The 25,816-nt window shown below is 44.1% G+C and overlaps 2 protein-coding genes across 3 annotated transcripts in view; both read left to right on the forward strand.

Moving 5' to 3' along the window:
- The first annotated feature begins 4,347 nt into the window (after positions 1-4,347).
- The window catches only part of ADAM19 (ADAM metallopeptidase domain 19), an 88,778-nt gene continuing 67,309 nt past the window's right edge, over positions 4,348-25,816 (forward strand). For both annotated transcript variants that reach the window (XM_033407916.2, XM_033407915.2), the window contains exons 1-3: positions 4,348-4,589; positions 7,235-7,320; positions 11,728-11,798. In XM_033407916.2, coding sequence (XP_033263807.1) covers positions 4,523-4,589; positions 7,235-7,320; positions 11,728-11,798 — 224 coding nt within the window. In that variant the 5' untranslated portion in view covers positions 4,348-4,522. The remainder of the gene's footprint in view (positions 4,590-7,234; positions 7,321-11,727; positions 11,799-25,816) is intronic.
- Positions 18,720-25,816, forward strand: part of MED7 (mediator complex subunit 7) — a 358,603-nt gene continuing 351,506 nt past the window's right edge. Inside the window, exon 1 of the mRNA XM_049707851.1 lies at positions 18,720-18,729. The gene's annotated coding sequence lies outside the window, so the exon portion shown is untranslated. The remainder of the gene's footprint in view (positions 18,730-25,816) is intronic.

Consider the following 25,816-nt stretch of genomic DNA (forward strand, 5'->3'; position numbering starts at 1 on the left):
GCAGCTGTTTAGGAGCCAGGAAAAGAGGCCTTACCAGAAAACAACCCTGTCAACACCTTGATCTTGGACTTCCATCCTCCAGAGCTGAGGAAATACATTTCTGTTGTGTAAACCACCCAGTCTATGGTGTTCAGTTATGCAAAGCCCTAGAAGACTAATACAGATTTTGGTACCAAGAGGTGGGGTCCTGCTATAACAAATGCCTAAAAATGTAGAAGTGGCTTTGGGACTGGGTAATAGGTAGAAGCTGGATAAGCTTTTTTTTTTTTTTTTAACATCTTTATTGGAATATAATTGCTTTACAATGGTGTGTTAGTTTCTGCTTTATAACAAAGTGAATCAGCTATACATACACATATATCCCCATATCCCCACCCTCTTGTGTCTCCCTCCCACACTCCCTGTCCCACCCCTCTAGGTGGACACAAAGCATGGAGCTGATCTCCTTGTGCTATGCGGCTGCTTCCCACTAGCTATCTGTTTTACATTTGATAGTGTATATATGTCCATGCCACTCTCTCACTTCATCCCAGCTTACCCTTCCCCTTCCCTGTGTCCTCAAGTCCATTCTCTATGTCTGCATCTTTATTCCTGTCCTGCCCGTAGGTTCTTCAGAACCATTTTTATTTTTAGATTCCATATATATGTGTTAGCATACGGTATTTGTTTTTCTCTTTCTGACTTACTTCACTCTGTATGACAGACTCTAGGTCCATCCACCTCACTACAAATAACTCAATTTCTTTTCTTTTTATGGCTGAGTAATATTCCATTGTATATATGTGCCACATCTTCTTTATCCATTCATCTGTCGATGGACACTTAGGTTGCTTCCATGTCCTGGCTATTGTAAATAGTGAAGCTGGATAAGCTTTGAGGTCCATGCTACAAACAACCTAGATTGCCTTGAAGAGACTATTGGTAGAAATATGATGTTGAAGGCAATTCTGGTGAGGGTTCAGGAAAAAAGAGAAGCACTCTAAAGAAAGCGGCTATCATTTTTAAGAAGACACATATTGTGAAGATAATGTTGGTAGAGCTGTGAATATTAAAGGTGATTTTGGTGAGGTCTCAGATGAAAAGGTAGAACATGTTACCGGAAACTAGAAGAAAGGTGATCCTTGTTATAAATTGAAAAAGAACCTGGTTGAATTGTGTCCTAGTGTTTTGTGGAAAGTAGAAATTCCAAGTTTCGAACTTGGATATTTGGATGGGGAGATTCCTGAGCAAAATGTTAAAGGTGTGACCTGGTTTCTCCTTGTTGCTTATAGTAAAATACAAAAGGAGAGAGATAAATTGAAGGAATTCTAAGCAAAAAGGAAAAAGAGCTTGAAGATTTGGAAACTTCTCAGCCCATCTACATTGCAAAAAATGAAAGCACATGTTCTAGAGAAGATGCTGAGGGTGTGGCTGGACAATCACCTGATAATGAGATGACTCAAACCGTTAATCAGCCATCTCTGCAGCTGCCAGGAATAGAGATGGGATTATGCTAGCAGAGACCCTGCCAGTTCGGACGGAGGAAGGAGAACAGAGATAAGACAAAATAAAGGAAGGCTTTTGAACTGGGATTCTATAGGACAGGACAATAGAGCTATTTGGCTGTGAATGTGCTTTATCCTTTAAGAAAAGGGAAGAACGACCCTGAAGGTGATTCAGAGATCAGCAGGGCTGCCATTCCCACTGTATGTGTAGAGCATACAGGCCCAGAGGGCAAGGCTATTTCTTTCTTGGTTTCAGAGGGTAGGACCCCCTCTTGGTTTCAGGGAGCCAGGCTTCCCCTGCCCAGTGCCTCAGGAGCAGGACTGAAGCAAGAAGCCACAGGGTGGGGCTGCTGCCCAAAGCAGAGGGGGCAGTGCCACTGCCTAGGGATGTGGGGATGACACTACTGCCCCAGTGGGCTGGGAAGGCAGAACATCCAGCCAGAGGATTATTCTAGAGTTTGAAGATCTAATGGAATTTGGACTAGGTTTTGGACTTGCATGGGAAGTCACCCCTTTCTTCTTCCGGATTTCTCTCTTTTGGAATGAGAATGTCCCCCTAAATCTATATTTTGGAAGCATATAACTTGTCTGGTTTCACAGGTTCACAGATGGAGAGGAATTTTGTCTTAGAATGAATCATACCTTGAATCTCACCCATATCTGATTTAGATGAGACCTTGAGCTTGGAATTGATGCTGGCATGGGTTAAGTCTTCGGGGGCTGTTGGGATGGGGTAATTGCACGCATCAACTAAAACTTGGCACTTGCCATCAGCCTCTACAAGAAGGAAGTAAGTCCCTAGCCACTGCAGTCGCTGACTTTCAACACCTCCTGAAAGGAGTTCAGGGTGGAGATCAGGAATGAGGCACTCCGTGCTCTGGGAAAAACTGGCAGAACAGGCCTTTAGATAGTTAGATATCTTCAGGAGAAGATTTTATGAGCCCAAATTCTTGCATCTTCTCACGACTAGAAGAGCACTAATGTCATTAACAGTGACATCTGCTCCTCCTGACTAGCAAGCCTCTGCCAAAATGTGTGCTTGATGTATGTAACCCCTTCACTAAAGTCATATATAATTCTGACCTTCCCCCTTACTTCTTTGGAGCAGTTCCTCAGAACTACCTGAGATGCTGTCTCCCAGTCTATAGTCCTCATTTTGCCCGAAATACACTTAACTCACAACTCTCGCGTTGTGCATTTTTTTCAGTTGACACATGTGAGAAGGACATGAACTTTGGGGACCACAGGATAGAATGTTATGGACTGAACTGTGTCCCCACATTCATATGTTGAACCCCTAACCCCCAGTGACTGTATTTGGAGATCGAGCCTATAAAGAGGTAATAAAAATTAAATGAGATCATAAGAGTGGGGCTCTGTCTGATGGAATTAGTGTCCTTAAGAAGAGGAAGACAGCAGAGCTTGCTTTCTTCACACAAGCAGAGAAGAGGCCATGTGAGGCCACAGCAAGAATGCCTTCTACAAGCCAGGAAGAGAGGCCTTGTATGAAACCAACCAAGCCAACACCTTAATCTCAGAGCTGTGAAAAAATAACTTTCTGTTGTTTAAGCCATCCAGTCTGTGTTTTTTGTTATGACAGCTTGAACAGAATAATACAGCCTCTAAATACATCAGTGGCAAGAGCAGTGTCTTTTATGTATGTCCAGTGGTTTCAACAGACATACCTACTAATCTTCAGGAGTGCCTTTTCCTCCCCCAAACACAGCATCTTGTTTAACTGTACAAACCTGGGTTTGAATTAGGAGACTCAGTGAAAGGAATAGATGACAAGAGGTCTGAGGCTTTAGAAACAGGCTTTGCCAAAACTTGCTAAGGGATCTTAGGCAAGGCAGTTTTTTCTGATTATCAGTTTACCCATCTGTAAAATAAGGTGTGCTGTAAGAGGCTCTGGAGTTATTCAGATGTGGACTTGAATCCAGACTCTGACTTTAGCTGTGTGACCTTGGGCAAATTACTTAGCCTCTCAGGTTTGGTTTTCTATCTCTAAACCAGGAAACTCTTAGTACTTACCCCAGGGGATCATTGGGCTAATGAAAAGAGATGATGTATAGAGAGTCCCCAGCACATATTAAAGGACAATAAAAGGTAGTTCTTTTCCTAGATTGATTAATTAAATAAGTTGACATGTAAAGTGCTGAAGACAGTGTCTGGCACTTAGGAAGCGCTCTATCAGTCTTAGTTATTATTTTCTTTTTCTAGCAAACAGTAAACCCTCAGTAAGTGACAGTCATTATTATTATTTTCAAGTCTCATCTCCCTCCGTTCCCTCCAAAGCCCTAAATCCTAACCATCCCAAATTCCAGTTTTTCCCCAGTACAGCCCATGGACTTTCCCGCCCTAGTCTGTTTGTCTCGCGTTTTCTGCCTGGTGCTCCATTTCGCCTCCTCCTGAACTCAGACGTCTTCTCCTCTGGGAATCCTCTCTTCACCACCCCGTTCCTCCCAGTCAGAAGGAAAGGATCCCTGATTTGTGTCCTGCTAAGAAAACAATTCCATATAGCACTTAGTTCTCTGTGTCAGGTTAACTCTTTCAGAACCTGCGTCCAAGCGTGGCGGCCTCTAGAGGACGGTGCTGGGTGAGTAGCCTCTGAGTGTCACCCAAGGCGTCTAGCCCAGTGCGGGACAGAAGAAATGGGCCGCTGTACCCAGAGGGGTCCAGTTTAATTCCTACAAACCCAAGCCCCCGACCCTCCTCAGGCCGCGCCCACAGTGAATCCCTACCCCTCCTCCGGCTCGGACTCGCCCTCCCCTGATCGCCAGCACCTGAGCACAGCCGAACACCGCCCCCCGCCCCCCCGCCCCCACCTCGCCTGGCTCCCAGGGGTCGCGCTGGCTCCGCCCCTGGCTCCTCCCGCCCCTCCTCCGCGGAGCCGGGGGCGGAGCGTCCCGGCCAATGGCTGGGAGCAGGGCTGGGAGCTGCAGGGCGACCGTGGGTTCCAGAAGCGCCGCGGCCTGGTTAGGGTGCTGGCATGGCCGCGTGCTGGTGAACGCAGAGTGCGCGAGGGGCCAGCTGCCACCATGCCCCGGGGCGTGGGCGCTGCCCAGCTCTGCCTGCTGGCGCTCGCCCTGCCGTGGTGGACCAGAAGTAAGTAGCGGGGCGGGGGGCGGGGGACGGGGGGCTTTGGAGGTGGGTGGGTTGGGGGACCTGGGGAGCTGGGAGTCGCCCCCCGCAACTCCTCGGGGCAGCGCCCCCGCCGGCCCCCAGGCCGGAGCCCCGGCTTTGTTCCCACGTTGTGCGCCAGGGGATGTGGTGGAGATGCGGGAGACCCGGAGCAGGCAGAAAACAGTCGGTCCCTCCCTGGCTTGCCTCCCTCTCTCTCCTTTTCCTTGGTTTTTCTGCTTTTGGCTTTTCTTTCCGCTGCTTTCCTAGTCTCTCCTCTTTTCTCCAGTCTTTGTGTGTGTGCCTATAAATATATTTTGATAAAATTGGAGCCATACCATAGGTACTGTTTTGTGTCTTGCATAAGTCACTTCACATTATGAGCATTTGCCACATCGTTACATTCTCCAAAAACATGGTTTCAATGACTATAAATTCCTTCAAGAAATCGCAGAAGTATAATTTTCAAAAAGTTAAAAACATGACTCATACAAATATAGGATGAAAGGTTGGCAAAGATTGATTTGATTCATTAATGAGGCAGTGAATAGAATGGTAAAGCTAGTTCACAGCATTAGAGGAACAGGAGTGATACAAGCATTGGAGAAATAATGTTGAAATCCTGTGCTGGGACAGATACACAAGTGGTCAGTGCTCCATGGGGCCAAACAACCATAATTCTTAGTTATCTTTCTAGTGTACTGAAGTCATTTGCATCTCTACCAGACTGAAAGCTACAGTTAACAGATAACTTCACAGAGTATAGCCCTTAATTAATAGGAAACAAAAAAGTCAAACAAAGGTACATTCCTCTAGATAATTCACTAATATGTGGGAAGGCCCGTTAAACAATGCTCCAAATGTGACATTGAAAGGACATCCTGCTTGCTCTTTTTGCCTTATTTCCAAGGTTTGAACAATTTTTCTTAAGATGTACTGTGCTCCTGTTATTGAGCCTAGCTTTCAATAATTTTTGCAATCATAAAGATCATTTCATTCCTTTGAATGTTCCATTGAATAGCATAATTCCTTTTTGTTGCAGAGAATCTAGATTGATCAGAGCCACTAGATCAGAAACTATGCCTGATTCCCCAGTGAATATCAAGCACCTAGCATAGTATTCGGCATACAGTTAAGTGCTCAGAAAATATGTAATGAGTAAATGAATGAATTGCTTCTCATTTTTACTAATATGATGAAACTAATTCTACTCTAATGAGGTTATTTTTTAGGGTCTATTTTGATTGAGAACACATCATATCAGTAATCTCAAAGGAAAGCTAATCACTCATAATTGGGCCAGTCTAACAGAACAACTATGGCCATCTTCTGTGTCACTCATTGTATTCTATGTGATTGATGTGGTTGGTTTAGAAAGAATAAATTTTGGAGTCCTCACTTCAACCCCAGGAGTCCTGTGGATTTGGCCTATTCTTACGGAGATTAATTTGCCTAGGTCTTGAGCAATTACCACTTTATTAAGATTGCCTGCGACCAATGTTTGAGGTCTGCCCTGCCTGGAACAAGTCTCCTCAAACAGATTTCAATTCACCTTTCTTGAAAAATAGGAATCCTCCTACCTAGCTCCCAGGGTTGTCTTGAGTACAGAGAACTGGGTGGTGAGAATCATTTGGAAAGTAGAAAGTGATATGAAAAAGCAAACTTGCCCTTAGGAAGCTCAGGTTAACGCAATGATGCTTTGCGGATTGGGAAGCACTTTCACAGTAACTCTCCCCAGTAATGCTGTGAGATGGGCAGGTGGGTATCATTGTCTTCATTTTACAGATGAGAAAACTGAAACTCAATGGAAATAATACCCAGGGGCTTGCCCTCCAGATATACCCAGAATCCAAACACTTCATTCCTCTTTACTGATGTCATTCTAGTCTGAGCCACCAGCAACTCTCACTAGGGCTCCTGCAAGTCTCCAGCCTTGCCTTCCTGCTTCTACTTGCACTCCTGCCTCCCTCCCCCACCTCCACCCTCTCCATCTCCACCCAGCGGCAGAAAGATCTTTTAAAAACCAAATACAGATCATATTGCTCTGTGTCTAAACCCTCCAGTGCCTTCCAAGTCTATTTATAATAAAATCCAGACACTTTCCATGCCCTCTGTGATATCAGACCCATGGCTGTCTTGCTGACCATATCTACCAATTTCCCCTCTCGTTTGCTACGTTCTAGCTACCTCTAACTTCTGCTTGTTCCTTAAACAGGCCAAGGCCATTTCTGCTCTTGCTGACCTGTCTCCCTGGGACACCTGTCCCCTAGATCTTTGCAACTTTCTGGTCCCTCAGGTCTCAATTAAATGCCATCCTTGCTGATCATCCTCTCTAAAATAGGTACCTCCTCTTCAGGGTCTCTTTATTTCATGACCCTCTGGTACCATTGGAGAATATTTGTGTTGTCTGCTTCCCATCTCTAGAAGATAAACTTTGTGAAGTATACACAGACCAACCACTATATTATCAGCACCTAGCAGAGTGCCTGACCCATAGTGAGTGCCAAGAGCCTGGAATCCATCAGGTCTCCTGACAACCCAATATGGGTCTTTCCGGTTGGCAGTGCATGCCTGGCTTAGCTAGGGTGCAGAGGTCTGGGATTCCAATGGTGTGCTTCCTGTGTTGGCAGGAGGAAGTGGGGAAGGCAGCCCCCAGCCACAGCATGAACTAATAATACCTCAGTGGAAGACTGCAGAAAGCCCCTTGAGGGAAAAGGTAAGACAAAGAATCTCATTTTCACAGGCAGAAGCTGACAACTCCATTTTGTGAGGCTTGAGGTCACCTACTCAACTTTCCTGCAAGCCCAGTTATCACCACTAGTTCCGTTTCTGGCCCACTCTTTCTGCTCTGTGTTCCAGTTTTGGAAATCCCAGATGGGGCTTTCCTTCGTTGTGTGACAACCTACTAGAAACACTTCTAAATGCAAGTAGTTGAGGAAATGAAAATCCACGTTAATGCTGACATAAGCTAAGTGCAAATATGTGTCACAAAAATCACCGACTCTCAGCTGGGATTGATTAAATTTTGTCATTAGTTTTTGCTCTGCATAATATGTGTTTCACTTCATTTATTTATTTATTTATTGGCCACACTGTGAGGCATGCGGGATCTTAGTTCCCTGACCAGGGATCGAACCCGTGCCCCCTGCATTGGGAGTGCGGAGTCTTCACCACTGGACCGCCAGGGAAGTCCCTGCTTCACTTTATTGATGAGATAATATACTTGGAGAGAAAAATGATAACCCAAACTATTTTTAAAATAAGACGCAGGGTAGAGACCTTGTACTGAGGAATCTGTCTTCAAATCCAATAATCTTAAAATTCAGTAGGCTCCTTGGGCCATGACACCAGCAGAATGCACAGGCTTTATAAAGGGGATTGGGAATAAGACAGAAAACATTATCCTGTTCTTGCAGGAAGGATCTGTGCATCTAGGATAGTCTTTGGTTCTGGTTCTTATAGCTCAAGTGAGACAAGAAAGAACTGGAAAGGAAGATGTGATTGCTGCATGTCAGTAACCAGCTACTGGACCTTTCACTTTCTGAACTCAGTTTCCTCATTTATAAAATAGGGCTTAGATGGGATAAGAAGGAAGAGGGCTGGAGAGGAGGGGTAGTTAACAAGAGCCCTTTGGGTTCAAATGGTCAGTGATTTATTGGGCAACATATAAGAGCCAGATTACGGTAGCAGAGAGAGGAGAGAGCTGTGTCAGGAAAGATTTCAGACTTGTGGTCCTTGAGTCTGGAAAGGTAAATGGAGAGTAGAAATGCCCAGAATACATGAAGTTATGCCTAGAGTAATACAGACATGTCCAAAAATGCTCCAGTTTGGATTTAATAAGGGAATTTACAGCAAAAATACTAGGACAAATGAAAGCAAATAATGTTTTATCCTAAAGACAATAAATGTATGGCGTTCATTTCATCAAAAAGTAGGAGAGACTGAAAATAGCTTCAGGAAAAGTCTAGACAAATTAATGGATGGCCGTCCTAGAGAAGGTTATTTTTAAAAATTAGGATCTTGGATATTCCAACCTATCCATTACTGTCCAAGGAATGGATCTGATACTTTTATAGACGCCTCTCTGTTCCCTCCAGATGTGGGATGCTGGGCATCCTCAGGAAGGGCCTGAGAAACAAAGTGGAGCTCAGATCCTGTCTTTGTTCCCAGCCATTGTCTGCCCAGAATCTGGGTCATTGTATTTTGTAGGAATAGTTAGCACCGTGCCTGGCACCATAAATATTTGTTGAAGAACAAATGAATGAATGTCAAGAGAGGGAGAGGTAGGTCTCACTCAGGCATCTTATTCTCATTTTGTAATTACTTCATTCATCAAACGTTAGTTGAACACTATATGCTAAATATTGTACTATGTCTTAAGGGGGGTACAGATATATAGGACAGATTTCCAATACCCTGTGGAGCTGAAGATCTGTTTAATCTAGCTCAAAAGAGAAAGGCATTTAACCCTGCCCTGGGGAAGTATAAGCAGTGGGTCAGCTCCTACACTTCCTAGGAGAGGTGATGTTGCCCCTTCCTAGCACAGAGTAGAGTTGCAAGACAAAAACTGAGTGAATCTGGACAGGGAAGCTACATAAATCCTTACAGTGCTATTTCATTGTTTTGCTTGAAATGTCCCCTGGAAACATCATATCTTAAATATCAGTGTCTGAGCATCTTCCAGACTAGAGAAATATTTTTGGATTACCCACTTAAAAATAAATGTTCATACTCATGTTGCAGCTTGTGTCTCTTTGGGGGAGAAGTGAAAGTGCTTTGATCTGTGTCAACTTTCATTTTTTTGTGTGGACTCTTGGCCACCTACCTCTTGGATAAGGGATTGATACAGCTCTGTTGCTGTGCGCTTTTCCTCAAATGCCCACTTGGGACTGTGTCTCTGATGCTTAATGTGATTGGGCAGGGCCCTTGCTCCAGACCCCCCAGAGTGAAGTGGCAAAGGACCAGCGACCAGAAATAGGTATTGGTGGAGCTGAATCAGAAATAGGCATCAGAAACAGAGAAGTGAATTTCTTAGTGAAAGTTATTGGGTAAACATCCCCCTAGCTTCCTCTCCCCATGTTTTTGAAATGTCCCTTGTTAAGAGAAGTGAGTAGGATAAATTAGCAAAAAATAGCAAAGGACAGAGTTGCATAAGCATCCTAGATCACAATGTTCGGATCTCATCAGAGCCCTCAGTGGCACAAAAGTTTCAGGGATGCCCAGGACCCTAATGGGAAGTGGAGTTTGAAGTTGATAAGGAGAGAAACGTGCTTGGAAGAGGCAGGCGCCAACCAGAGCTGGCAAAGCAGGTGACCCACTTTCTCATACATGCCAGAACTAAGCTTTGAGGTCAACCTTAAAAGGGGTAGAAGCTTGGGCTTCCCTGCTGGGCAGTAGTTAAGAATCCGCCTTCCAGTGCGGCGGACACAGGTTCGAGCCCTGGTCCAGGAAGGTTCCACATGCTGTGGAGCAACTAAGCCTGTGCGCCACAACTACCAAGCCTACGCTCCAGAGCCCGCGAGCCACAACTACTGAGCCCTCACGCCACAGCTACTGAAGCCCGCGTGCCTAGAGCTCCACAACAAGAGAAGCCATTGCAGTGAGAAGCTCGTGCACTGCAACGAAGAGTAGCCCCCACTCACTGCAACTAGAGAAAGCCCGTGTGCAGCAGTGAAGACCCAACGCAGTCCAAAAAAAAAAAAATATATATATATATATATATAAAGCCATTATAAAGACATGGAAAAATGCACAAAATAGAATTAACTCATGTTCTCACTGCTGAGAAGTAACTATGGTAACCTTTTGGTTTATTTCTCTCTACTTTAGTCCCTTTACAAAAGTGTGAATGAATAAAGCATACAATGTTATGTTTTAAACCTTTGTGCTTAATCATTATCATATGTACTTTCTTGATAATTTAAAAATTATTGAAAGTCATCATTTTTAGTGACTGTGTAATGTTTTGTCATGTGAATGGATTATCAGTTATTTAACCATTCTCCTATTTTTGGACATTTAGGTTCTATTTCATTAGTCATTATTGTAAGTAATGAGCATCCTTGTGTATAAAGCATTGCCTGTGTTTCCATTTGTTCCCTTCAGATAGAATCTTCTATTTCTGAGTTAGAGGGCCTAAACATTTTTAAACTCTTGGTCCATACCGACAGATTATTTTCCGGTGAGCCAGTATTGATTGAAATTCTCACTGGTAGGGTGTGAGAGTGCCCATTCTATAGTATACTCCACTGCATTGTGATTTATGGTTTAAAAAAAATCTTTGTTGCTTTGGTTTTTTAAAAGATATCTTAAAAAAATCTTTTTGGGTGAGGGAAAGTTACCAGTGATGCTGAACATGTTTTTTATGCTTATTGGCCATTTGTATGATACTTTAAATGGTCTATTCTGGGTGTGTAGCTACTTCGGCCCTCAGCAAATTTTCTCCTGTGTGTAAAATGTATCTTTCAGACCTTTAAAACCTTAGTAGGAGGTTCTTCTAGTTGTCTCCTCTGAGATGATTGAGGGGTATCCAAACTGAGAGCCAATATAAAATAAAATACGAGACCATGATGAAGAGGCTTTCCCTGGTACTTTAGATAACAGCCAACATGTAACGGGCTTCCTGTATGCCAAGCGCTGTAATAAATTCTTTACATTTACCATGTCACTTAGTCTTTACAAGATCCCCATAAAGTTGACTCTTACTCCTCTGTTTTATAAATGAGGAAACTGAGTTGTAGGGAGGTTCGGTAATGTGCCCAATTCACAACTATAGTGTCGGAGCCAGCACTTGAAGCCAGATCTAACTCCACTCAGAATTTGTCTTCCAAGATCGTGTTTTTCAGGGTTTGCCTTTACCAGGCCTGCATGCAGGCGCTTACAACCACATTTCGGCTTGGAGTTTCTCTCCTTTGTCTTTGAGGAGAATGCAGATGGGGGAGGGGAATTGGGTCCTTCTGGGAGTGAAGATATTTCACGTTTGGGCTGGAAATGAGATTGAGCCTTTTTTGTCGATCCACTTCCTGTGGATCCAGGTCAGAGCCCTGTGCTAGATCGTGCGCCCCTTCCTGGTAGCCTCGTCCCCTGCTTTTAGGAACTGACATTCTTTTGTTGTTGCTTTTAGCATCCACTCAAAGCTGAGCTCAGGGTGATGGCTGAGGGGCGAGAACTGATCCTGGACCTGGAGAAGAATGAGTAAGTGGACTTCTCCTTTGTCTGAAATGAAACAACCCACTTGCATGTCAGTGCCGGACGCAGGTGCCGCTGTTTTGGAAGGAAACAGTTAGCAAAGTGACCCAAGCTCTCAAGCTAGGGTTCCTTTGTGGGGAGCATCTTACAGAGCCAGCATTTCCACAGTCTCTTGACTTGCTGTGAAATTAGTGGACTGTTTAACGTCTTCCTTGAATTTCCTCAGGCTGTATTTCTGGGGCCTCTTAGAATTCACTGCACGTGAGTGTGTGTGAGTGTGTGTATGTGGGAGACATGAAGGGAGGGATGGGCTGGAGGACGTTGGCAGCTGTCTTACTAGCTCCAGCACAGCGCACAGCAGGAAGTGAAGGAGATTAGAGGAAAACAGCAGAAAGGAGAGAGGCAAGGTGGAGTGTTCTGGGATTTGATGCTCACACCCTGGCTGCTCTGTCCATTCTGGGTCAGCTGCATCTGAGCTCCTGCCAATAAGGGCATATGGTCAGCAGTCTCCTGGCTTCATCGGGCTGGTTCCTCCATCTTCCTAACCTCACTCCTCTTGGGTGGCTGCCTGGCTCAGAAATATTTCCACATGGATTTGCCATCAAGTGCAGCTGTATCTTGATTCACGTTATCGAGCAGGTGAATAGACATAAGGCACGGCTGTGTCTTTTGCCCATTCTTTGGCCATTCCCAATCTGCTTTGGCCACTGGAGAGCTCTCCTTACTTGGCCGGGGTCCTCTGAGGGCTTCTGATATTTCCCCACCAACAGTCCCACTTACATTCTGCCGCACAGACCTTGCAGATAAGGCTGCATGGCTCTCAGAACTGCCTGTCTCCTCTTGGCTGCCTCCGGAGTCCCTTGGAAGCAGATGAGTAATCACACGCATCCCTGCCAAGAAGGCGATGGATAGGGACCTTCCCATATCCAGGAGGATGGGAATGACTGCTAAGCTTGGGTGGAAAGCAAGAATATAAATTATTCCAAATTTGGGCTTTTTGGACACTCTCAGAGGAGGATGAGTGGTGTCGGAAGTGCAGTAAAAGTATGACCTAAGCAGCCTGTGCAGTAACGGGCTTCATCCGAGTCTTTCCTCTGCCTCCAGAATGTGGTGGCCTTCGGGAAGCCAGAAAGATGGGCATCTCAATCATTTTTGCTACTTTCCTCCTACGTTACTCCTGGAGTAAAACCAGCCCAAGAATGTGTTCCTTTTGTCCCATTTCCCTGGAATAGACCCAGCTGGCTGTGTCTGCAGAGGGTGCAGGCCCAGAAATCTGCCTGGGATTTCTCCTTGCATTGTCTTCCTTTGGTCTTGCAGGAAAGGCCCCCAGAGGGTCTGTTTTTAGTCTCTCTCAGGGGCCTTCTTCAGTTTCTCATGGCCCTAACCCTCTAGCTCTAGTCTGTTGTTCCCTATTGCCACCTCCGTCTAATCTGTCCTATTCTGCCACCAGCTGGGGCATTTGACCCCTCAGCTTCCTCTGGGCTGCCTACGTGATGGGGTTAGTGTCATGGGCAAATCCTTTGGAGTTGGACTGGCCAAGCAGGGATCCCAGGACTCATCCTTCCTTCGTATTTTGGACTCTTTGCAAGAGGTCATAGGAAGTTAGAGCGTGAAGATGCCATAGAAAACACTGAGTGCAGCAGTCTTATGCATGGAAGCAGAAACTTCAACTCAGGGAAGGATAGGCACTTGTCTAAGGCCACACAGCAAGTAAATGAGAGAGGTGAAATGAGGATCATTTGTGTTCTTGGATCTGGAATCACAGAAACCCAGTTTCAACTTACTAGCCGAGTAACCTGGGGCATATTGCTGCATCTTTTAGAATCTCAGTGTCCCCACTTATAAAATGAGACTAGTAACACCAGCCTCACATGGGTGGTTGTGAGGGCTGAGTACAGCGATGTACGCAAAGTGCTTACAGAGAACACAGTAAATAGTTGACTACTATTGTGATGTTTTACGGTCCCACACTGAGGTTCCAGAGGAGAGCCCGGAGATGGGGTTCTGTTGTCTGTTGCCTGGAGCTCTTTTGTTTCCCAGTGATCAGCAGTGGCCTGGATGTGATTCCTGGCGTCCTTGAATTGGCAGCAGGCAGGAGACTTGACAAAAGTGGAAGCAGCAGAGCCAAGCAATATGACCTCACCAGGTATCCCTGGGGATGGCTTCCTGCTATTTTCGTCTAAATTGGGCTTTTTGTTTTTGAACATGTGTTAGCAAGCGGAACTCCAACTGCACATGACTTCCTAGTGTGTTTACTTCCCAAAAGCCCTCTCATTCATGGTGCGTGCAAGTCTGGATTCAAAACAGCTTGGGGGGTGGTGGTGCTGCTTTTCTGATTTTTCACATTTTATCAAAATTATAAAGTTTTTATAATCCCATGATATTTGAGGGGGAAACTAGGCCCTGTGCTAAGTGATCCTCAGGCTCTGGTTCTCAGCTTCCTCAGTTGATTCATTTATCTTTTCCCTCTTGGATGCATCTGTAGCATTCCAGGCACCAGTGCAGGTACTGCAGATATAGTTGTGAATAAAACAGTTCTGCCTTCCTGGATCTTATATTTTGGTGGAGGGGAACAATAAATATACAAGTGAATGTGTAGTATGTCCAGTGACAACTGCTGTGGCAGAAACAAAAGGAACATAAGGGCTCTGGAGAGCAGGGGTTCAGGAGGGAGGTGCTGGGAACGGTGGCCAGAGCAGGCGTTGGTGGTGAATTGATATTTGAGTCCAGACCTGAAGGAGGCGAGGAAGTGAGCCACGTGGACAGCGGGGAGATGACAGTTCCAAGGAGCAAGAACAGCCGGGTTCAAAGGTCCTAATAGGTTATGGGGGTTTCCATTCCCTCCCCTTGCCCCCACGTACGTCTCCTCATATATTGGATTCTCAGGCCTCCTAGGAGCTGTGGACAAGGGCTTCTGGGACTCTGAGGGGAGGGAGAGGACATTTCTAATTTCTTTTTCATCATCCTGAAGTGTCTGGCCTTCTCTCGTCTAATCAAAGCCCATGTGCTAATGCATGGCCCAAAATAGCAGTGAGCAGGCCTCTAATGGAATTCACACATGGAGAGATAGCCAAGCATAGTGAGGATGGAGGAACATGGGGGTTAGGCCAGGAGAGAGGGGCACAGCAAATGGGCCTTCAGCTCAGGCAGCAGACACCCCAAGGTGCCTTAGTTCCATAGCACAGCAGCTGGCACCCTTTTTCTGCTGTGAAGCAACTCAGGATAAACGGATGACATTCCCATGGGGGACACACACACTTTTCTCTGTTGAGTGCAGGTGGAATAGAGTGACATCGTAGGGCTAACCTCAATGCGGCTTTCATGTTGGAGGGTCCTGGTTCAGATCCTGACTCGCCATTTACTAACCGTACGTCCTCTTCAAGCCTCAGTTTCCCTATCTGGGGTATAATAAGAGTCCCACACCGTAGAGCCGCTGGGAGGATGAAATGAGATGGTGCCCGTCAGGGGGTCAGCATAGTGCCTGGTTTGTACTCCATACCCAGTAAATGGCAGCCACTAGTTTTTTCTAGCTTGTGCTTTTTTAAATTGCAAAAGCAGTACGTGCTCATTGTAAAACATGTAGCAATACCAGAATATAATGAGTGAAAGAATGAAAGTCTCCCACCCACAAGGAGAGTCCCCTGTGAACAGTTGGTGAGCCTGCCATGGACCTTTTCTCTGCGTGTGAGAGCACGCACGTAGATACTCATCGGCACAATCACACAGAAGCACACCAGGCTGCTGTTTTTGTGCTGAGGGAGGAGCAGAAATGAGATTATACTCTACATGTTGCTCCACACGTGTTTTTATAGACTCACCTGTATGTGATGAAGGTAGTACTCTGCTCTGATATGTTCCCTAGTCTTACATTTACTCACACCTATCCATCATTTGCCACTGTTGGTACATAGCTGTCGTTAGGAGAACCTGACTTGTGATTAGGGCTGTATGGTACAGTGGAGAGAGTACTGAGCTCAGAGACAGACAATGTGGAATTGGTCAACAAGCCAGTTGGCCCTCCTGGGCCTCAACTTTCTCATCTGTCGAATGAGGGTTTTGTCCCAGTTGGGTTCTAAAAGCCTTTCCTGTGCTACCTATTGAAAGGATACCACATAAGTGGAAAATGGAAAAGAGGTCCCTGCCTCAGGGCATTTATTCTCCAGTTCTGTAGACATTCCTGGAAATAGGGGACAGTGGGATAAAGGCAAATACCCCCAAAACCACAGACCTTGAAGTTGGGGATGAACTGATAGCTCAGGACCCACCGTTTAGGCAACATAAGCACGAGAAGGGAAATTACAGGGAAGAAATTATAGGCTGCTATTTCCACAACCCACAATTTTGAGGTATAAATCCATAATATTTTTTTCTCCACGTAATTTCCCCCAGGCTCTGAGGACTGCCTATTGGACAACAGTTTGTTTGCTGAAATCAAATGGAATCTTCCTTAGCTGTAGGCATCTGGGGAGTTGGTCGCCTCCAGGGAGATGTAGGCCCTGGCTCTCTCCCTTCTCCACTTTCTCCCAAGAGGAGGGCACACTGAAGTGTTGAACCTGCTTGCAGGATGCTCACTGGCTCAATTACTGCATTACAAGATCACCTTCAAAAGCAAATGAGCAGCTCAGCCAGTGGGCGCTGTGCCCAGAGGATCTTTGGCCATCTATATACTTCTCTCTGCTAGTCTCTGAAGCACATTCTGCAACTCTCATCTCTTCAGTAGACTTCCTTCCTTGAGTCCAAATGATGCCAGATTTAGGTTTTGGCTTGGGAAAAGGAGAGATGTCCTTTGGTCTCACCCCATTCATTGTGCTCCAGCTCAGCGAAAGAGAAATCCTGTTTGTATAAGGCTAGCTAATAAGAATGGATATTTGTTTTCTTTTGTGTGCATATCTACCTCCAGACCTCATGGGGAATAGTAATGGTCAAGGCAGAATTTAGGCATTTGGAGGTTTACTGATGATTGTACCTACCACTACTTCCGACTTTCATCTCACTTCATATCTCTAACTTCTTACCAGTCCCTCAGAGATATCTTAGGGGTGGAGACTGCTTTTGTTGTCTTGGAAATCAAGCAACAAAATTAATTGTCCTGGAAAATTAACATTCACTGCTAATGGAGTGATCTAGCTCCTGGGCTTTTTCCCCTTCATCCCTATTTGAGTTGTATAATACTGGAGGACCCAAGAAGGGGAGAAATAGGCAGAAGAGGAGTGTTTTCAGCAATAGACGGGGTAGGTTAGTTACCACCGCTTGCTGCCGCACCTCTCTTCCAAGGAGGCCTGGTGGAAATGCGTAGCTGATCTGGAGCAGAACTCTGCATATCACCCAGGCTGTGGAGTTCTCCCCAGCTTCCTCCTGGGTGAGGAATAGATTTTAACATCTTATCTAGGATAAAGGACAGCTCTCTTAGACCCTCTCTTGTCAGGAGCTTCATTTGTCGTTGGCAGAATTCAATTTCCTGGATCAAAGAGAAGCTTAAGAAAGGCTTAGACATATCCCAGCGCTCTTGGTGAACCATGCTTCACTGAAGTGCATTTAAATGAGTCACAGACATATGGATTACATTTCACTTAAAATACACATGGCTTAAGAAATTAGAGGATATCGTTCTTTAACCAAGTATTTGGCAGAGCTAAAGTATTCAGAATGTTTTCTACAAACTCTGCACACAGCTGGGCTCCCCATTCCCCGCAGCCGATGTTGTATAACCCGAGGAGACCGGTGCCGAGGAAACGGTTGGATGGATGGGTGGGGACATGAGAATTTGAAGAGAGCTCCCTGTGAGTGTCTGAAATTTTCTTCAAACATTTTTTTGAAGTATCAGGAACTGGAATTAACCCTGCTGCGTTGACTCTGAGGCAGCGAATGCCTAGGTGGATTTAAATTCTAAGTGCTGGGCTAGGCACCTTGCCCCAGAGAGACCTCATGGTCCTGTTTGAAATGCAGTTTCCAATTGTAGCTTTGTAGGTGGAGATTGATTTCGGTTATAATTCCCATATTGTCCAGAACCCCTGGAGTTGCAGACCAAATGGATTGCCAGCCAATCTGATGTGATTTTGTACAAGCCAAACTCTTAACCGCACCCCTGCATAAGCAGGGTCTCCAGTATTTCTAAATCATTGGAAACATGATATTGCTTTCTTAGGGTAGACTGTGTAAAGTCAGTCTCAGTAACTAGAAGTGGTGATCTGAAGGGATGCAGCTGTACAGTAGCCGGAAGAGAGTATGAAGTAGCATCCACAATTGAAATAACCTAGATGTGTTGCCTCTTAAGGCTGTGAGCACATAAGCCCGAAATGCCTAATCCATAGGGTAGAACATGCTTGGGCTTTGGTGCCAGAGAGACCCAGATTCAGTTCCAGGCACTGACACTTTCTGGTTAGGTGGCCTTCGGCAAGTCACTTGCCTTCTGAATGTTGTTTATTCATTTGTGTTCACGGTAACGCTCACTCCTTAGTGAGCATTTACTGAGAGCCAGGCACTGTGCAGAGGCACTTCACATGCCATCTTATTTAATCCGCATGGCAACTCTTTTTAGAAGATATTAGTATTCATATTTTATAAATGGGGAGACTCAAGTGTGAGGAATTTGAGTAATTCACTCAATGTCAGGCAGATCCAGGAGTCACACTCAGGTCTGTCTGTTTCTTACTATACTCTATGTCCTGCATAGAAAATAGGAAATAACTTCATTGCGGGATGAGGTAGGCTGAAAAATGTTCCCCACCCTCCCAGAGACCCACATTCTAATTCCTGGAACCTGAGACTATGCTGTCTTACGTGGCAGAAAAGAATCTTTGTAAGTGTGACTATATTAAGGATTTTGAGAAGGGGAGATAATTCTGGATTTTCTGGGTGGGCTGTAAATTCAATCACAAGTATATCTGTAAGAGGAAGGCAGAGGGAGATTTGCTGACAGACAGAAGAGGAGAAGGCAGTGTGACCACAGAGATGGGAGTAATGTAGCCACAAGCCGAGGAATACAGGCAGCCACTGGAAGCTGGGAGAGGCCAGGAATGGAATCTCTTAGACTGAGTGCAGCCTTGCTAACACCTTAACTTCACTCTCTTGACCTCCAGAACCGTGAAAGAATAGCTTTCTGTTGTTTTGAGCCACCTAGTTTGTGGTAATTTGTTACACATCAGGCACAGGAAACAAATACACCAGGTTTGTGAGCCTTAGCAATAATGTATTTAAAAATATATATTTATTTATTTACTTCTTTGGTTGGGCCGGGTCTTAGTTGCAGCAGGTGGGCCCCTTAGTTTTGGCTCACCAGCTCCTTAGTTGAGGCACAGGGGCTTCTTAGATGTGGCATGTGAACTCTTAGTTGTGGCATGCATGTGGGATCTAGTTCCCTGACCAGGGATCGAACCCAGGCTCCCTGCATTGGGAGCGCGGGGTCTTAACCACTGCACCACCAGGGAAGTCCCAGCGATAATGTATTACGCTGTGCGTAGTATCACTCGTGGCACGTAAATAAGCTGGTTTTCAGTACATGCTAAGTTTCATTAATGCAGAGTCAAGAACGGATGTTTTCTAAAGTGTCTTGGTGACGCAAAGCATTGCATGTGGCCCCTGTGACTGTCTTCAAGTAAGAGTAGCAAGAGAAAAACATATTGAGACATAGCATGTGTGGTTACCGTTCATCAGCATTTCCTAAGTTCCAGCTCGTGTTGTCTGATGCACAGTCTGCCTTCAGGCGGCTTCTGGCTAAGGAATGATGGTCAGATAGGAAGAATGATATTGTCAACCGTAGTAATAGCTACAACATAGGAGATGCCTATGTAGCAGGCTCTGTTGTGCAATCTCTAATTGAATCATCCCAGCAACCCTGTGAGGTGTAGGTACCTGTGTTAGTCCTGTTTGGCAGATGGGGACCCTGAGGCATGGAGCCGTGTGACTTGTTCAAGGACATCTGGGTGGGAAGGGCACTCCAAGCCCGGGGTCTTAGCTGTCTTAGCTGTCTTAGCTCATACTGCCTCTTGGATGCCCTGTCCTTACTTGGTATGCTCTTCTTCGATGAACACTGGTGTTACTTCTCTGTTACTCTGCCCTACTTCTTCCCTTTCCTCCTGCCTTCCCTAGGCCTAGGTTAGAATTTGGATTTCAGTGGACTGTAGTGCTGCAATCCAGGCACATAGGAGTCAGGCTGGCTCCTTGCACCTCCTGGAGGTGTAAGCTTTGGCAAGTTGCTTACCTATGCAAGTCTCAGTTTCCTCATCCACATCATGGGGCTCGTAATAGTGCCCACCTCATCAGGTGTCATGTGATATTCAGTAACACAGTTCTCTTAAAGGACACTGTGCCTGGTGCACTGTGAGAGCCCAATAAATAGTTGCTATTATTTGTATTTTGCAGGATGGGAAAAACATTTAAGAATGAAGTAAGAGGGAATTCCCCTGAGCTGGTTTCCAAATGTAATTAGGAAGATGACCTTAAAACCCATTGCCCCTGGGAGGAAACTCAATTCTGCTCCCCTGCCGTGCCCAGTTTGACCTAACTGTATCTCGAGAATACAGCTGTGCAGTGTTCTCCAGGCGGCCAAATTGTACCTCTTGTCTCTGCCTGCAGAATCAGTGCCTGGGCACTCCCTTGGCAAGGTTCTGAGCTGTCTGATAAGGAGGTTGGGATTTGTTCACCAGTTCCGGCTCTATCTCCTTTCAGGGACCCGCAGGCAGGGCTGCCTGTGTAGCCAGGAAGGATGTCCATGGTTTTCTTTTGTCTCAAGCTTATTTCTCCTGGCGGCCCTTCAGCAGGAGCACAGGGTAAAATGAATGGGAGGAAGCTGTCAGCTGCCCTGTTGGCCTTAGATGGACCCTTGTCAGAGCGAAGGGAAGCTGTGTACTTGGAGGAAGTCGAGAGTTGATTCTTGAGTTTGAGGAACCCTTGACCATCAGGCTGTTTACCTTAAGATAACAACGATAGCTGACATCCAGTGAGTGAACATTTACCCTGAACATACTGTTTCATATGGATTTTTATTTTAACCCTGTATAAATTTCCATGTAAGTTTATCCAAATGGGGTTATACTATATCCTAAGTTTTATTACCTATTTTTTTTTTCATTTGGAAATATAACATGGGCAATCATCAATTATTTTTAAAAATTTACAGAAGAACTTTTGGAGTGTTTGAAACTTTGATAATAAAATTCTAGCAAAAAATTACATAAGTGATAGAGTTTTAAAATAAATGAGATCATACTTTATGTACCATTCTATAATTTGCTTTTTTATTTTATCTCTTCAATATCTTTCCACATTAGCATAATTATAGACCTATTTCATTCTTCTTAATGATGACATAGGATTCCACTGAATGGATGAACCGGAATTTAAAAATTTGCCTATTAATAGACAGTTTTCTAATTTCTTGCTATTACAAATAATGCTGCAGTAATAGGTTTATACATAATCTTTGAGTACATTTGCAAGTATTTCTGTAGGATTAATACCTAGCAATAGAGTTGCAAGGTCATATAGCATATATATCTAAAATGTTTTAAATTTTGACAAATTGTACCTCCCATTCCACAGATTCCTTCCCAAAGGCTGTACCATTTTACGTTCATACAGCACAGTATGGGAGTATATTTTGGATACATTTCCATGTAAATTTTTGAGATCATACGGCTCTATGATGGTACATTGTATGCATATGCCATAATTAACTTTTAGAACTTCGTATAATGGAAAATTATCAAATGCACATAGAAGTAGAGAGAATGATATAATGAATCCCTTATACCCATCACTCAGATTCAGTAATAATCAAGATGTCATGATCAATTTAATCACCCCATATTGATGGGCATTCAAACTATTTTTTTTCTTTTCTTTTTTTTTTTTCATTTTTACAAATAGTGCTGGAGTGGACACCTTCATGTTCTTTGAGAGGTACTTCTAGAGAATCACCTCCTAGATGTGAATCACTGGGTCACAGGGAATTTACACAGAACAGGTAGATAAAGGCACTTTGCCTTTGGCTTCTCTGTAAGTTAAATCCACCACCTGTGTTGAGAGAATTTGTTTCACACACTCTCACCAATGGGTTGGTTATTGAGCTTGGGCAGAATCTTTAAACCCAACTCTCCTGCTTTTTTTTTTAACAGCTTTATTGAGATGTAACTTACATACCATACAGCTGATCCATTTATATAAATATGCCATTCAATGTTTTTTAGTATATTTACAGAGTTGTGCAACCATCATCATATTCTAATTTTTGAACATTTTCATCCCCAAAAAGAAGCCATTAGCAGTGTTATGGATTGAATATGTCCCCCCCCCAAATTCATATGTCAAAGTCCTAACCCCTTGTATTGATACCTCAGAGTGTCCTTATTTGGAGATAGTCATTGTGGACGTAGTTAGTTGGGATGAGGTCATCCTGGAGTAGGATTGCACCTAATCCAATATGACTGGTGTCTTTATAAATAGGGGAAATTTGGACACAGACATGCACAGAGGGAGAATGCCATATGAAGATTAGAGTTATGTGGCCACAAGCCAAGGAAATGCCAGAAGCTAGGAGAGAGGCCTGGAACAGATCCTTCCCTAGTACCTTCAAAGGGAGCATGGCCCTGCCAACACCTTAATCTTAGGCTTAACTTTTAGAAGTGTGAGACAATAAATTCCTGTTCTTTAAACCTCTTCAGTTTGTGGCACTTTGTTAAGGCAGCCTTAGCAAACTAATATGACTGGTTACCCACAGCGTTCCCCCAACACCATCAGCTCTAGGCAACCATTAATCTGCTATCTGTCACTATAGATTTGCTTATTCTGGGTATTTCATATAAATGGGATTATACAATATTGGTTTTTTGTGACTGGTTTCTTTCACTATGTAATGTTTTTGAGTTTTATCCAAGTTGTATAGCATGCATCTGTACCTCATTACTTTTTATTGCTTTATAATATTCCACTGTATATATGTACCACATTGTGTTTATCTGTTCATCAGTTGATGGATCTCCTGCCTTATAAACCAGAGCTAACTTGACTCCACTCTACAAGTTTGATTTCAGCAGATTTTTTAAAAAATTGAAGTATAGTTGATTTACAGTGTTGTATTAATTACTGCTGTACAGCAAAGTGATTCAGTTATACATATATGCATTCTTTTTTTTAATATTCCTTCCCATTGTGACTTATTATAGGATATTGAATATAGTTCTCTGTGCTATACAGTAGGACCTTGTTGTTTATCCATTCTATAAAAACTTACATCTGCTAACCCCAACCTCCCACTCCATCCCTCACCCGACCCCCCCTCCCCTTGGCAGCCACAAGTCTGTTCTCTATGTCTGTGATTCTGTTTCTGTTTCATAGATAGGTTCATTTGTGTCATATTTTAGATTCTACATATAAGTGATATGATATGGTATTTGTCTTTCTCTTTCTGACTTGCTTCACTTAGTATGATAATCTCTAGTTGCACCCATGTTGCTGCAAATGGCATTATTTTGTTCTTTTTTATGGCTAAGTAGTATTCCATTGTGTGTGTGTGTGTGTGTGTGTATGCCACATCTTTTTTTTATGTTATTAACATTTACTGACATATATAGTTCTTTTAAAATTTTTTTTTAATTTTTAATTTTTTTTACAGTAGGCCCTTGTTGGCTATCTATTTTAAAAATAGCAGTGTGTACCACATCTTCTTTATCCATTCATCTATCAGTGGACATTTAGGTTGTTTCCATGTCTTGGCTATTGTGAATAGCGCTACTATGAACATAGGGATGCATGTATCTTTCTGAATTATAGTTTTGTCTGGATATGTGCCCAGGAGTGGAATTGCTGGTTCATAGGATAATTCTATTTTTAGTTTTCTGAAGAACCTCCATACTGTTTTCCACAGTGGCTGCACCAACTTATATTCCTACCAACAGTGTAGGAGGGTTCCCTTTTTTCCACATTCTCTCCAGCATTTGTTATTTGTAGACTTTTTAATGATGGCCATTCTGACTGGTGTGAGGTGATACCTCCTTGTAGTTTTGATTTGCATTTCTCTAATAATTAGTGATGTTGAGCATCTTTTCATGTGCCTGTTGGCCATCTGTATGTCTTCTTAGGAGAAATGTCTGTTTAGGTCTTCTGTGCATTTTTGGATAGGGTTGTTTGTTTTTTTTGTTGTTGTGTTGTATGAGCTGTTTGTATATTTTGGAAATTAAGCCCTTGTTAGTTGCATCATTTGCAAATATTTTCTCCCATTTTGAAGGTTGTCTTTTCATTTTGTTTATGGTTTCCTTTGCTGTGCAAAAGCTTGTAAGTTTGATTAGGTCCCATTTGTTTATTTTTGCTTTTAATTTCTATTGCCTTGGGAGACTGACCTAAGAAAACATTGGTACAATTTATGTCAGAATGTTTTGCCTATGTTCTCTTGTAGGAGTTTATAGTGTCAGGTCTTATGTTTAAGTCTTTAAGCCATTTTGAGTTTATTATTGTATATGGTGAGAGGGTGTGTTATAACTTCATTGGTTTACATGTGGCTGTCCAAGTTTCCCAACACCACTTGCTGAAGAGACCGTCTTTTTTCCATTGTATATTCTTGCCTCCTTTGTCGAAGATTAATTAACCGTAGGTGTGTGGGTTTATTTCTGGGCTCTCTATTCTGTTCCATTGATCCATATGTCTGTTTTGTGCCAACACCATGCTATTTTGATTACTGTAGCTTTGTAGTATTGATTTCAGCAAATATTGATTTAGCACCTGCTTGTAAAGTCCTATGCTTGGTGCTGTAGGGAGCAGATGCAAAGACCATATCCTTGCCCTCTGGCCGTTTACTCTCTAAGGGAGAGAAAATGCTCAAACAGCATAATCCGAGGTTGGTTACAAATTTACTTAATACCGTTAAAAGTAAAGTGCTGAGGGGGCGGTAAGGAAGGGGGAATTTCTCCCTGGGGGTTAGAGAAAACTTCCCTCAGGAGGGTACCTTGGAGCTCTGTCTTGTGGGAGCAAGGAGGGGAGGCTTCGGATGAGGGAGGGAAGAGAGATGAGTGGAAGAATGAGAAAGGAATTCAGACTGAGAAATTAATATATAAATATTTGGTCTGGATCTAGGGGAACCAAAACTGGAGTGCTAATAAGCTCTTAGGAATTCAGGATTCCAGCTAGCCAAATCATTATAATTCAGAAGAGTGGTATGTGGCAGTGGGAAAGGGGTTTCTCTCCCTTCCACAGCTGGGCTACCTGAGGATTTGAGTGGCTTAGAGTTCAAATTTTTTTGTTCTCTTATTTTTGACTTTGAGTTGGGCTTTCTCTTGCCTCTGGTAAAACCATATTGTCAGAGAGGTAGATGGGGTATTTTTAGGAAAGAGGCTTGACGTGCAATTTAAAGCTGAGCTGTGTTTTCTGCACCTCGGATGAGAAAAAGTTCTTCCCCAACCCCTCGCCGTCGAAGGGAAATTCAGGCTGAGCCCAGTGGGTAGAGGTGTACCTGGCGGATGGAGCCATGGACTGCAAGGGGCTGAGCCCAAGGCAAAGATGGCTTCTTCATAACTCGGGGAGTTGGGGGAGTCTCCTGAGAAGCAGGGTCTGGTGGGCAGGACGGATCTACATTAGGACCTGGGAGATGTGCTGAAGGTCCCACCTTCCAGACCTCTGTTTTCATCTTCAAGGATGTGCCTAGGTTCTTCATCCAGACTCCCTGGAAGCTGGATTTCTACTCTCCAACCTGTGTGCTTAGGACATGGAGCGTGATTATCCCCTGGGAAATGTCTACAGGAGGAGGCCAGTTCTGAGGCCTCCGGACTGGTTCTGTCCCGAGAATGAAGCCATGTTTACATTTTGCCCAGGAGATACTCTGATTTTAAGAATGTAACCTTTACTCTTTCTCTATTTAGAACTCAGTGACATACACAGACCTCTGGCTGATACCTTGGATGCTAAATGAATAGGCTTTTGGGCACCCCGGAGCAAGTTGCAGGTCTTGCTCAAACTCAACTGGGAGTAGGTATTGGGTCAGAGAACCCGTGGTTTTTCTGACAAGAGTCTCCAGTGTATTGAGTCTCCAGGGCTTG

The sequence above is a fragment of the Orcinus orca genome, chromosome 3 (genome assembly GCF_937001465.1).
Source record: "Orcinus orca chromosome 3, mOrcOrc1.1, whole genome shotgun sequence".
In the NCBI taxonomy this organism is placed as follows: domain Eukaryota; kingdom Metazoa; phylum Chordata; class Mammalia; order Artiodactyla; family Delphinidae; genus Orcinus; species Orcinus orca.